This window comes from Porites lutea, chromosome 4 (assembly GCF_958299795.1).
Source record: "Porites lutea chromosome 4, jaPorLute2.1, whole genome shotgun sequence".
Taxonomy (NCBI): domain Eukaryota; kingdom Metazoa; phylum Cnidaria; class Anthozoa; order Scleractinia; family Poritidae; genus Porites; species Porites lutea.
In genome coordinates, this window is record NC_133204.1 from 39062309 (window position 1) to 39075150 (window position 12842).

Below are 12842 nucleotides of genomic sequence, written 5' to 3' on the forward strand. Positions count from 1 at the left end.
GGCAAATTTCATTTGTTTCGAAAAAAGCAGTGCCAAGGATAAGATCCCCTTCAAGTATTCTGCTTAGTTTTTCAAATTCTCAGATTTGATCGACCACAGTGAATATTCGCTAACCTGAATTCTCAGCGCATGAACTAACACGCACATATCTCATCACATACAATTTCATCTACATCTCCACATTCAGTTTTCCGACAAGCTTGGCATTTAGGGCTCTTGTAATAACTGGATTCAGATGGGTACTCTCCGTCTCCTTCCTCTCTTCTGGCCATCGCCATGAGAGCTGAAAATTAAAATTTTAAGAAGAGCATCAAAACAATACTTAAAAAAAAACGAAAGCAAATTAAAGACTAGAAAAACGCCTGAGAGGAAATAGCAAATTTAAGAGAGGTAGCACCATTAGCCAGTCTCGTTTTCTTTGTGAACAACCAATCTTATAAAATCGAATTCATTTCAATACAAGATAGAGGGGGGCGTATATCTGGGGTGAGGCTTACAAAAGGATTGTTTGCAGGTAGATAAACCTATAGCTTGGGACTTATAAAATAAATGAAGGGGTTAGGTTTTAAAGAAACTCATGGAGATGCGTTGGTGAGGGAGTAAAATACAATGATTTTTTTTCATTCACTGATGTAGGAAGATAGAAAAGCTAACATTTCTTCCAGCGCTAGCTCTTCGAGATTAAGGGGATCGTGTTTTGTGTGTAGGTTATATATCGGTGGTCGCAGCTACGTCATTGTTGGGAACGTGGGATTCAGAGAGTCTATTTGAAAGATAAATTTACGCTCTAGATTTCTGCTGCTTTCATTCTTGCCCTGGATAAAGAGAGAGGATTGTAGTGCCATATTTTGAACGTGGCATTCTTAATCCCTACGAAATCAACGAACGCTTTTCATTCCACTAACCAATAGGCCCTTTGCAGCCAAGCCATCACGTGACCTACTTTTCATAAAATTATGGGCCATAAGTTAGCAAATTTCAGAAATGGAAAAATCATGTCGAAAATATCAAAATGGCCAAGTTTGAGGCCCCCATCATTCAAGAATGAGATTTTATGACAGTCTGATTTTTTTAAAAAAATAAAAAGAGTTGTATGGGAAAAGTTGTTGGAGAACAAGGCCTTGTTCTCCGGCCAGCAACATTTTCCATACAAATCCTCTTAATTTTCCGAAAGTTCAAACTGCTGTATAAACAGTACTCTGTAATCCCAGGGGCCCAAACTTGGCCATTTTGGTATTTTCGATAAGCTCTTTCCATCTCTGGCATTTTTTAAGTTATAGCCCATAATATAGATTTTTCTAAGGAAAGATTTTGATCACGTGACTCCAGCTGCAAAGGGCCTGTTTTGCTAGGAGGCGCGACCGAACGTTTACGCATGCTGGAACATAATCCGGAGGACCCCGAGTTCAATCCACGCCCTAAAAGCTAGCTGGACTGGGTTTGATGTCGGTAGTAGCGAGCTCAACCTGACTCAGTTACAATTCTCCAGATACGTGTGGACGAGTCCCCATATGCCACATGACGACTATAAATTATATAAGCTGCCTCCTCCACATGCTTTCCAAGACTTAGTTGGGTTGGGTGTCAGAAGCTCGAGAGCTGGAGACGAGCGAAAAGCGCGAGAGGGATATGATTGGAGCGAGTGCAGAGCGCGAGGGGAAAAAAAGAGGACCGAAAGCGACTGGGGACGAGGCAGTTCAAAAAGTAAAAGTCCAGTCATGCGAAACATAATATTTACGCTCATAATAAGTCACTCACTCTCGTATAAAGTGCGGCGCCGTTTTGCCATCAGACCTGAAATTGAAAGTCGCCAAACCAACAGTCATGTAGCACAAATATGCGTCACAGGCCACCCATTCTAACAGTCTAATAAAGTTCGCAGGATTCTCTTTTTCATCTTTAAACATTTTGCACGGAAATTAATCTTGTTTTTTTTTTCTCTTTAAATACTTTAAAACACCATTAAACGACCACGCGAAATACACTTAGCGATTTTCATGCGAATACCTTGAAACAATTAAACAAGGCACTATTTAACTTCATAGCTCTGTATCTCAGGGTCCTGGAAAAGTAAAAGCTACTAAATACAGTGTCAGAATAGCGAGACACATCTAGAATTGACCGCTTCTCAAATTAACAGAGAGAAGAATTTCTCAATGAAGATTTTGAGGGGGTAGGAGGATTGCGACTATAAGAGCTTATAATTTTGAGATATTTTTCCGTCCAGTAAAGCAGCCAGGATATAATTTTACGTACCCGGCAATGATCGCTTTTCGCAGTTCTTGCATTCGTCGTCACATATTTCCTTCTGTTTGCTTCCCTGAATGCACAAATCCTCGCCATTATCTCCCTCACAGCAGCCTTTCTTGCAACCTTTTTCACATGGGCTCGGATCTGACACATAGCCTGAATGAAAAGAAAAGAGTGATCGAATTGGAGTTTTTTTTTTCTCTCCGTTTTCGGGCATCATAAACGCTGGCTTTAGCAAAAAGGTCCCCAGATGGTTACTTTCAAAACGCCGGATTGTCGTTTTTGTGTGGTCGGACGAGAAAGAAGGTTTTCGAATAGATGATGCCGTCCATCCGATCCACTGTCGTATTTGCATCTTCTTGGCGTTTTCGTGTGGATCGGCAGAAACGATTTGAATGCGCTACGTGTGGATACGTACTCTTCTGAAAACAGAAGAAAAATCTCCGTTTTTAATACTATCCAGATAGGCGTAATATTTTAACTTAAAATGGTCTCTCTCGAGTTCAAAAATCGCTCCATGTAAGGTAATTCAAGACAGTCTTGGATTCTGGACTTCATGCTTTGAATTCTGGATAACAGGTAAACTCTGCAGTGCGGGCCTCATAGCCGAACAAGGGAAGTGGCTATAAAATGTCAAAAAACCGAAAAAACGTTTTTTTTTTTCTTTAATGCAGGATGATTTGCATACCTTTAAATGATCTTTTACGGCAATTAAGGCATTCGGATTTGCAAATGTCAGTCTGCTCTGACTCAGGAGTGCATAGGTTCTCGCCTGGTTTTACCTCGCAGCATTCTTTGTAGCAGCCTGGCCGGCATTCCTTGGGATCTAAAAAAAAATGATGATGAGCTAGCTTTATTGTTGAAGCACCCATCAGATAAAATTTTTCTTAAAAGAGTCCATTTTTTATGCTCTTGATCATCTTGTATTGCTTGATCTCCCGGGGGATGTAGAATGTTCCGGTAAGGATGTGCCGGTGGGATTCCGGAACCCTTAGCCTTTTACTTTCAGATTTAACTTCAGCTGAATTTGCTACCCTTTACGAGACTCACTTCCCAAAATATCTTCTTCTCCTAGAGTCGCTTTTTTCCAGAATTAAATTAATGAGGTCTAAATCTTTTCTATTAAACTGAGTTGCGATTGAATTAAGATTTGCAGAATTTTATCACTCTCACCATTTTGGAGTGTCAGTTCCCGTTTCCCCTAGTCTTGGCTAAATTTCCTGAAAAATGATATCCTATTCTAGATCCAACTCTCTGATTTCTATTCCCGCAGATCCCAGACTTAATTGGTTGAAAACATGCCCTTCACAGCGGCACATGCCTAGTATAATTTTGTAATTTTCACATGTAGGTATTTCAAATTAAGCTGAAATACCACTACTCTAAGCCAATCAAATTGTAGAAATTTCTCATGTGGAAGTATAACCGACGAAATAAAAGCATTAGGAGGGAGAGAGTGGCTCAGGCCTTACCGCAGTAAACATCCGCATCAGCTGGAATGCTAGATGAATATACTAAACAGCAAACCCTGTTTCAAAATCAGTTTCTTTCAACTTACCTTCGTAAACGTCCTTAATCTGTGTCCGGGAAATTCGGCGTGACGTCACACACACGACCATTACCGACAGAACGATAACAAAACAAGTAGTCTTCATAGTTAATAGCAGCAAAAACAGCACCTGAATAATCTGCTTTGTTTTACCTTTTTACCTAGATGTAATAGAGAAAAAGCCATTAAAATACAACAGAGTAGCCATTCCAAAAACGGTTTTTTTTATTCTGCTTGCGTTGCTTAGGGGTCAATAAATTCCCCTTTATTTCATTTCTAAACAGGCCGAGTCGACAATCCGAGTCCAAGGAGGCTAGAAATTAAGGGGACTTAACAGGCTCAAAACACTGGTGCTCAAAATGACTCTAATATAATATACCGGTATTAGCTGCAGTTTCCATCTCAGGTAATTTTTATTTTTCCTTTGGTTCAACTTCATTAGCAAACATTACTATACCCCAAAACAAAAGAGAAACAAACATTACCTGAGGTAAAAAATTAACTACAACATATGCATAACGTGTTCTGTCCAATTTTAAAAAAAAGTTAATATGTACATGTAGTTGGTTTCTCGTTCTAGCCGTATGTCGTTTTTGGCAATATGCTAATTAACCGCTTTTATGCACTTATTTCGTGCCAAAAATCATCCTTATTTGAAGTTTTCTGCTCTTGGTTTGCAGCCACGTGTCCAGGCTGCCATGTTGGAGGTGAAACAATATATTTTTTCGGGCAGAATGTGCGTGGAAAACTAAGAGTCTACTTCCCAGCGGAGGGGAACGGTTTTGTTCTTATTTTGGCCATCTTGACGTCACAGTGACGTCAGCAGCAAGTAGACCAATATTAAAATATATACACATAATTGAACCCTAATTGCAGTAACGTAAATACTGAAAAGTCGGGAATTAAAGAGGCTGAATAGGAATAAATCAGGCACGCTCACTTTATTCAGGAAATTAGCCTGACGAAAGAATGGCACAGTATACAGTGACCAATTTACGTTTTCGCATCTCGATTGATGCTAATGTGCCATTAAACATTTATTGGAAGAGGATTTTGATCCGGAATAATCAAGGTCGAAGTCTGTGTTATCAGTCGAACCACAGAAGTTTTTCCAGTCTCAAAACTTAATTTGGGCTAATTAATTCCTTTTTTGTCTTTCATGCTTTTTTGTTTTCTTTCTATATGATAACGTTGGTGCAATTAGTTGTGCTTGGGCTCGAGGTTTGGGCTTCAAGGTTATTGGCGCTTACCATTTGTACGGGAACTTCTACAGGAGACTGGTTATACCTCCCCAAAAGTATTTCTATGGGATGAACCCTTCGGTTTTCAATACAAATGCAGGAGCACATCTGACAAATGGAGGTATGCGCTCATTTTCTTCATTTTTTTATTATTACTTCGGCGGAGCGCGAAGTAAAGGTTTCGCGACGCTCAGAAATGTATCAAAGTTACAATTTTTTGACAAGATTGGGCATGCAAAGTCTGTAGGTTTTCGGTTTTATTCGGCTATTTGACGAAGTGAGAGCCGAATTAATTCGAGATATCTCGAGATCACTTCGATTTCTTTGATTTATTCTTTAACTTTTTTGAGGAAGAAAGAATTATTATTTTGGCTTTCCTGGGGTTTGAACCGACTCACCTGTGTGACCCGTCAGATCAGAGGAGACTCTAAGTTGAGGGATTAGCCGATTGCGCTACTGCGACCCAAGGTAGTTTGGGATATGAAAAATAGTTATGAAATGATGCACTAGTTTCGGGACAAGATTGGGCGTGCAAGTTCGTGACTTTTCGGCTTGTTTCAACTATTTCACGAAATGAGACCGGACTACTTCATGATATCTTGAGATCACTTCAAGTTTAGTCTTTAATTACTCGAGGAATAAATAGAGGATATTTCGTGGCCGCTCAGAGACACGAAATTTCTCTTCGAGTGTTGAAAAACATTTCACGAGTGAGCCCTCCTTTCAAACTGTTTCATGATGAATTTAAAGTTACAAAATGCTGCAAAAAGACATTTTGTCTTTGTTGAGTGTTACGTAGTAAAATTGCTTTCATGCGTTGCGTGACTTTCTCGAACGTTCTCTACGTTTTTGGATTAGCCATTAATTAGGGCATGTTTACATTTCAGCATGAGTCAGCAGATTTGCCTCAGTTACTGAAATCACAAAATATGTCGAAAAGCTACTACTATTCGCCTGCTGTTTAGTGTTTTCTAGAACCTTATGTCAAACGGTATACAAGTTCCAAGCGAGTTCTTTTGAAGAACTAAGTTTTTTCCCACGAGTTGGACTGGTGTTTAGTCAAGTGTGACGAAGGTCGATTTTCAGGTATTGTGTTTACAAGTTCGCGGAAGCCGTAAGATATCTGAAGTTCAAGTGAGAGTTTGTTATTATTGGTAGAGGCTGTTTAGTTTAACTCAAAGTTCAAGTCAAGTTTGTGTTGGTGGATGCTGTGTTTTAAAGCTCTGTAAAGGCTGTGTTCCTTTGGTGTTAAACTTCCTTGTGTTAATCCGACATCCCTGCGTGCTGATAGTCAGTGAATAATTATCCTCAAAACATTCGAACTCGTGACTTTGAGTTTTAGCCAATTCCATGCTCAACGTAATTGACTCCTTACCCATGCCTTACATATCTTTAATCAGTACATGAGACTGCTATGCTGTTTTTGAAGCCTGATGTGACTAAGAAAAATAGAGAATTGTTTTTTTAGAAGGATTTGTATGGAGTCATCAGAGCATAACTGGGCTAATATCTCGGAGACAATTTGTCCCGAAATGCTAGTTTTTGGCAAGTAGGCCTCTTGGATGTTGCTCTTTTCAGAATATCCTGACAAATCCCATAATTTCACAAATTAACACCTTACTCTTACCATATTTGATTTCTTACTATTCCTCCGCATTTACAATTAATTAGTTCCACAACCACGACGCCGAAGTGTACGCTCCGTAGCGTCTTGTTATTTATTATTTCGGACGACCTGTTCTTATCAACTCAAATCTCTGGGCCAAGTATGAACTGTAAGGATAGAGAAATTGGTCTATTAGTTCTACAATGTTTTCTTATGATCCTAAACAAAGCCTATCTTGTGAGAATACTAAAGCTGTCAGACACATATTAGTGTATGTACAATTCTAGAATGTTTGATCGACTCAGCGGTAAATTGTAAGTAATTACTCAAATTCAGCTCAGTCAAATATAAGCGCGGGAAATTCAAAGCAAGTGCCCATTTTTCATGCGAGTTTCTGGGCGGACGGTCTACGAGAATACTGAGTAGACATGATAATAATGTTTACTTTACGACTTCAGATAACTATGGCGGAACTTAAGAAATGCGCTTGTCACCCTTCAAACCGTAAGCGCTCTAGCTGCATTTCATGTCATTTCCATTACTTTATTTGAGTCCGCCGTCGACCGCCCTCATAATTCCCCTTGAATTTCGCGCGATGATATGTAAAAGACCAGGATGCTTGTTGCCGCTTTCTGCCATCCAGTGAGTATAACAGGCGCATTCCGCGTTGCCTTGCGTGGTTCATAAAGCCCCTGTTATGCAGGCTAACAGTTTTACAGTTTGAACAACTGCTTTCACCGTAAATATTTCAGAACGTTCGGGAAAATGTGCAACGAGTTCACAAAACTCATTAATTAGAAATCTGAATAGAAATACACGCGCGCGTGGCGGATGAAAGAAAATTCAGTGATATCGTCAATATCCACAAAAAATTGGAAACTTCAAAACTATTTTTTTGTAATTAAACCACTTGAAAAAAACACGATAAATCTGGAGATCAGATGTGCTGGGTCGAAATGATAAATTCGTTTAGTCTTCTGAATTATGATAAATTTTGTACAGTTAGCCTAACTGTGATCTTTGGCAAAGAATGTCTTCTAAGTTTGGATTGTCAGAGGAGCACACACACAAGACATTGTACTTTGTATGGGACATTCAAAATACTGAAGCAAGATTAAAGTGAACCCGAGAGAATCAACTTTCTATTTCGTACTGATCAAAGCCAACTGTGCGCTAAACTTACCTTCGCGAGATGTTGCCTCTGCAGACTCCAGGTACAAAGTGATTTATTCTGTAGAACTCGCATGATTTATATCGGTATAAATGCGCGCTACATTGTTCATAATTAGTGCTAAATAGTGTCACCCATAATTCATGACCAATACCTATTCTTTTTAGGTGCTCAAACGAAACCTTAAAGGAACATCATCAAAGGAAACATCTTTTATGATACGCGCTAATTTATGTTTATGTAATTGTTAATTAATGTATCCCGCCGAAAAGAAATTATGCCTCGATTAGGAATGGTTTTGCACGTATCGAGTCGTTAATTTTGCCATTTCTCTATCAAATTGCCCAACTACGACTTTCACTTTTCCCATAATGAAATTTGATTTCCCAAAAATATTTTGCATGAGAATTTCTCTTGGGCCTAATAATCTTCCCTTGAGAAATGAAAAACACAACTTATGAAAAATTACACGGGGAAAACAAATTGCTTTATAATGTACCAAGAGACAAGCCCTCTCTTCCCTTATTCCATCGCTCAAATGCGACAGTTACGCGTATGCTGCTATTGGATTGACCCTTAAGAGAGTTTTTTTGTTGTTGTTGTTACAGTTATTTTCTAAAACGTATAAAGAATAAACAGAAAGAAAAAAAAAACGTCTGTGTAAATACTTAAGTGTCCTTTTCGGCGGACGTGTCCACTGAAAAGTCAAAGGCAGGCGAGGAAACGGCTTTGAGATAGTTTAAATACAACTTGGGGGGCTAGGTAATTGTTGACAATGGATTCTATTATGCTCCTGTATTGGTTAGTGTACCTAGGCACGACATACTATCGCGCCAAAACGATGTGTTCTAAATTATTAAAATTATTTCAGTCAAGCATCTTTCCCAGTTTTCAATCGCTCAGCCGATTTTCAAATGTCATTGTTTTTCTTTATGTCCCACCCTTCAACTAAATGTTATTTAGGAAAGTGTCGTAGCAATACAGTGATCAAATAGACTCTAATTTTTTTTTTTTTTTTTTTTTGAGAAAATGAGCAATTTTCTTCTCCAGCCAGGGCATAATGGTTGAGTCCTGATTGAATATGAATTTTGGCATTTCTCACGCAAACTTTAAATACTATGTGACTGATAGGGACCGATCATTTTGATTCGAGGTTTTTATATTCCCAAAAGACCCAAATATTCTGATCACGACGTACTTTTTCTCTCGTACGACGAAATGTGTATATGCTTTTTTTTATTATTTTAGGTTACGTTCAAAATGCCGCGCTGTCGGGAGCACAACCTGACGCGCCGGCTTCCAATATGGGTGCGCTCTAGACTCCAGCAGCAAACTAAACATTTCCGGGCCATTTCTATATAAGGTTTTACCGGTATTTTGGACTATAGCATTGCAGTATTTCTTATCTGGGCGCGTTCTATGCTACAGCAATCCGCACAAACTAAAAGTTCCAGGTCATTTCCGGCTAAGGTTTTGCCGGTATCTTTGACTATCAGTATTTCTTTCCTGGTCCTAGAAGGGACAAGAGTAGTTGTTGAGTTCTAAGTGGAAAGAATATATCAAAAGGGCCGAATTTCACTTCGGCAAACATACCCATACCTCACCTTATCTGTTTTTAAACCATTCAGGGCAAGTCAAAACTTTGATGTTTAAGACCGCTTTTTTTAAGGATCAATTCTTTTTATCGATTTTTTTAAACGAAATAATCTTAAACCTTTGGACATTATTTTTTTCCTTGCGAGGAAAAATCAGTCGCAAAATAATAAGCTATTCTTGGCGCGAAAGTGTCAAGACTTAAAAAAGTAACTTTAAAACAGCAAAACATAGAGAAAGCACCATACAGATAAATGACTATTAGTTAACAAGAGACCGAAATTAATTAGTTACAAGTGATCTTGAGTTAAAAAAAAAATGAGCACTTGAAACCGCGCGACTTACCTTGACTTCAGTGAGCGAGAGATGTGTATACCGGTAGCAAACGAGCAAATCTTATAAAGTAGAACAAGTATGTTTATATAAGCAGCTCGTTCTGCTCTGTCTCCGTCAAATAAAAGAAATACACTTCAACTATTCTTTAAAAAACTTATTAAATACTTTTTATGAGAGCTGTCACTTTATTCCAGCGCGGATTTCGTGATTAATCACACGGTCACTAATTATCACATTGCCGATGCAAATAAAAAGGGCGGGCGGTCATAGACAAGTGAAAGTAGTTCATGCAGTTAGCCGGAACAGTTCATTAGAGTAAATCACGAATTTCAAATTCCGGGCATCAAATATCAGTTACAATTAACATGATTCAATATTCAATTTTCCCGCGTCTATACTGAAACATGAGTCAGCAAACTGCTCGAACAGCACAGGGCAACAAGCTAAGGGAAGTACGGCCGACGAGGGACTATACCCTTCTCATCTTTGATCCTTCCACAAATATTGACCCTGGCTGACCTGTGCCTTGTATAGCGGTAGTTAATAACCTCAAAATGCAGGCTATGTTAAGAGGTCAGTCGGAAAGATCCTTTTTAAAGGGCCATTTACACGGAGAGAACAACCAGAACGAATACCAATGAAATTTTCTAATATAAGCGAAAAACGTAGTTACTAATAAAATAGCTTTTTATACACCAAACGTCAAAAGTTTGTCAGATAAGTCAACAACCTTAACACTAATAAATAAGCTCTCTATGCCTCATTGGCCACTTGTCCGAATTAATCTTATCAGTGAAATTGCGCGCGGGAGGTATACGGCGAAAAATTCATTTAAGCGCCAAATCTATTTTCATATCAAAGCAGAAGTATCCAGTTTATCACAAATTTACTAAAACAGGGAAGAATCAAAGTTGACAAACACGTTTACGGTTAGAGGGACCAACCCGCCTTCACTGAGTGCGGTACCTTAGATTTTAGACATGCTCACAGAGCCTGTTTAGTATCCGTTTTCGTGCTTTTCGAACTATAACTTTAAGAACGTTTCTAAGCAAAACGGATGACTGAACAAATTTTTTAATACCCAAACAAATCCGCTAAAAAGTCTGGGTCTGGTTACTTATTGTATGGATCCGATGGTGCTGATTCTCCTCAACTGAAGAACGTCTCTGAAAACTTTAAAATACCCAGTTTACTTTTAACTTATAGGGCGACGGATATAACGTAACAGTGAAGTTGATTTCAATGAAGGAAATAGGCAATGACCGAATCGATTTACATAAAAGTCTAAAGACAGATAAAGCAGCAAGGTGTTCACACACAAACTGATCCCGTGCTTACTGTACATTTCTGTGCATGAGAGAACGACTAGCTTAATGAAAACGATCCTCATACAACAGAGGTTCCATGCTTGCCTGGTTGGATACTGGCAGAAATTCGTAGATGAACAGACATAGCACTCGTGTGGCCATGTAGAGCCGTGAGGCTCATACTTTTGAAATAACGGTGTTCACAAACTTAATAAACAGAGACTTTTGCGGCCTTTGAGAACAATTCTATTTGGCTACCGCACAGATAACCAAAACACGCTTCCCGAGATATAGAGTCCATTTAACGCTTCTTCTATTCAAATGCGTTATTTCTCAAGTTCAGCCAGAAATAACCGTCTCATGTTGCTGGGCGCACTCTGGCGCGTGCGGACAGTGTAACTGACCCTTACTGCCAAATATTTTTCAGGAACTCGCCCTTCAATCCAGTAAACGAACAACAATAAAGGCATGTATGTCAGTACGTAGATTATATTTGTATTATTATATTTTGCGCGGTTCATTCATCGAGCAGTCTCTCTGTAAACTCTGTGGCTTGGTACCGCACAGCTACCGCACAGCAAGCAGTGAAGCCGCGAGCCGTGAATTGTACGGGCACAAGTAAGATCTCTTTACTCGTACTGGCGCCCGCACAACCCGCAGCCTTTAACGTAGCCTCTAGCTACCATTTTTTTCGTCTGTCCCTAGTAACAGTCCCAGGAGCCTTCGCGAAAGTTAACTCGGCCCAGTTTCTTTCTCGTTTTTAAAATGGCGAATAGGTTAACCTTCAAAGGTTAACCAAGCACAAGATACCAGTTACCATTCCTCTTTTTTATCTTTGTCATCTTTTTAGTCTTGTCAACCGACTTGGCTGCACTTTGCCCTTTCGGATCATTAAACGTTTCTGGAAAACTGCCCACCTACCCCTCCCCTAAGCCAACATTTTGCCCTAAGTGAGAAGTGTTAATGTTGGCTTAGGAGAGGGGTAGGTGGGCAGTTTCCCAGAAATGTATAATGATCCGCCCTTTCTCGCAACCTCGTTCCCAGAGCTTCTTCCTTAAAAAATGGAGCCTTCTTCACCCCGCCGGTACAATTTCTCATTTGCCTTGTAGCCCTTCTCTGTTCTTTCACAAATATTCGGAGTAGCAGATACTTCTTGAGGTTGTTAAGAGAATTGTGAGCAAAGTACTGGTGCATAAATTAAGTGAAAAGTGTGAAGTAGCCCGTTCCTTGAATCTGTTTACAAAGTTTACCTCAGAAACTTCGTTTTGTTGTTTTGGTTCAGTTTTTCTGACAAACTGACCGCGTCAGTTTCCATTTATAGGAGTTCATTTACAAACTTTTAACCTGGAAATCTCTTTGCAAATCTACAACCTCTCTGCAAAGCCCTGACAGAGATGTCAGTGGTAACACTAAGGGTGCCTTCCGTGTGTCGTGTGTGTACCTCACCCTTAATAAAATCATTTATTAATAACCTAAGTTAGGCTGCCCTATCTTTCTAGCCCTCAATGGTTATTATGGGCAGCCTGTACTCTCCCTATATTTAACAGTATTTTTATAGAATGTAAATCAATGTGGAGTACAAATAAATTTGTTGTTGTCGTCGTTTTTATTGTTGGAATAGAACCCATTTCATGTGACGGGGATGATCAAAAGTCAAGACCCAAAAAAATCCTTCGATCATGCCCATCACTTAAAATTCGAAGTACCCCTCCCGGGAATAAGAATACACAAACGTTTTTAGCAAATTTCTTGTGCCGTAATTTTTGGACCACTTAGAAGCTGCATGCAG

At 39.3% G+C, this 12842-nt stretch overlaps 2 protein-coding genes across 2 annotated transcripts in view; both read right to left on the reverse strand.

Moving 5' to 3' along the window:
• Positions 1–12842, reverse strand: part of LOC140933545 (annexin A5-like) — a 330251-nt gene that overhangs the window by 20801 nt on the left and 296608 nt on the right. The window lies entirely within an intron of this gene.
• LOC140936059 (uncharacterized) lies at positions 27–7860 on the reverse strand. The gene is made up of 5 exons (XM_073385641.1): positions 7830–7860; positions 3809–3960; positions 2939–3076; positions 1759–1794; positions 27–283 (listed from the first exon to the last, which is right to left on the reverse strand). Exons 2-5 carry the CDS (start codon positions 3903–3905, stop codon positions 135–137), a joined length of 420 nt encoding a protein of 139 aa, XP_073241742.1. The 5' UTR covers positions 3906–3960; positions 7830–7860; the 3' UTR covers positions 27–134.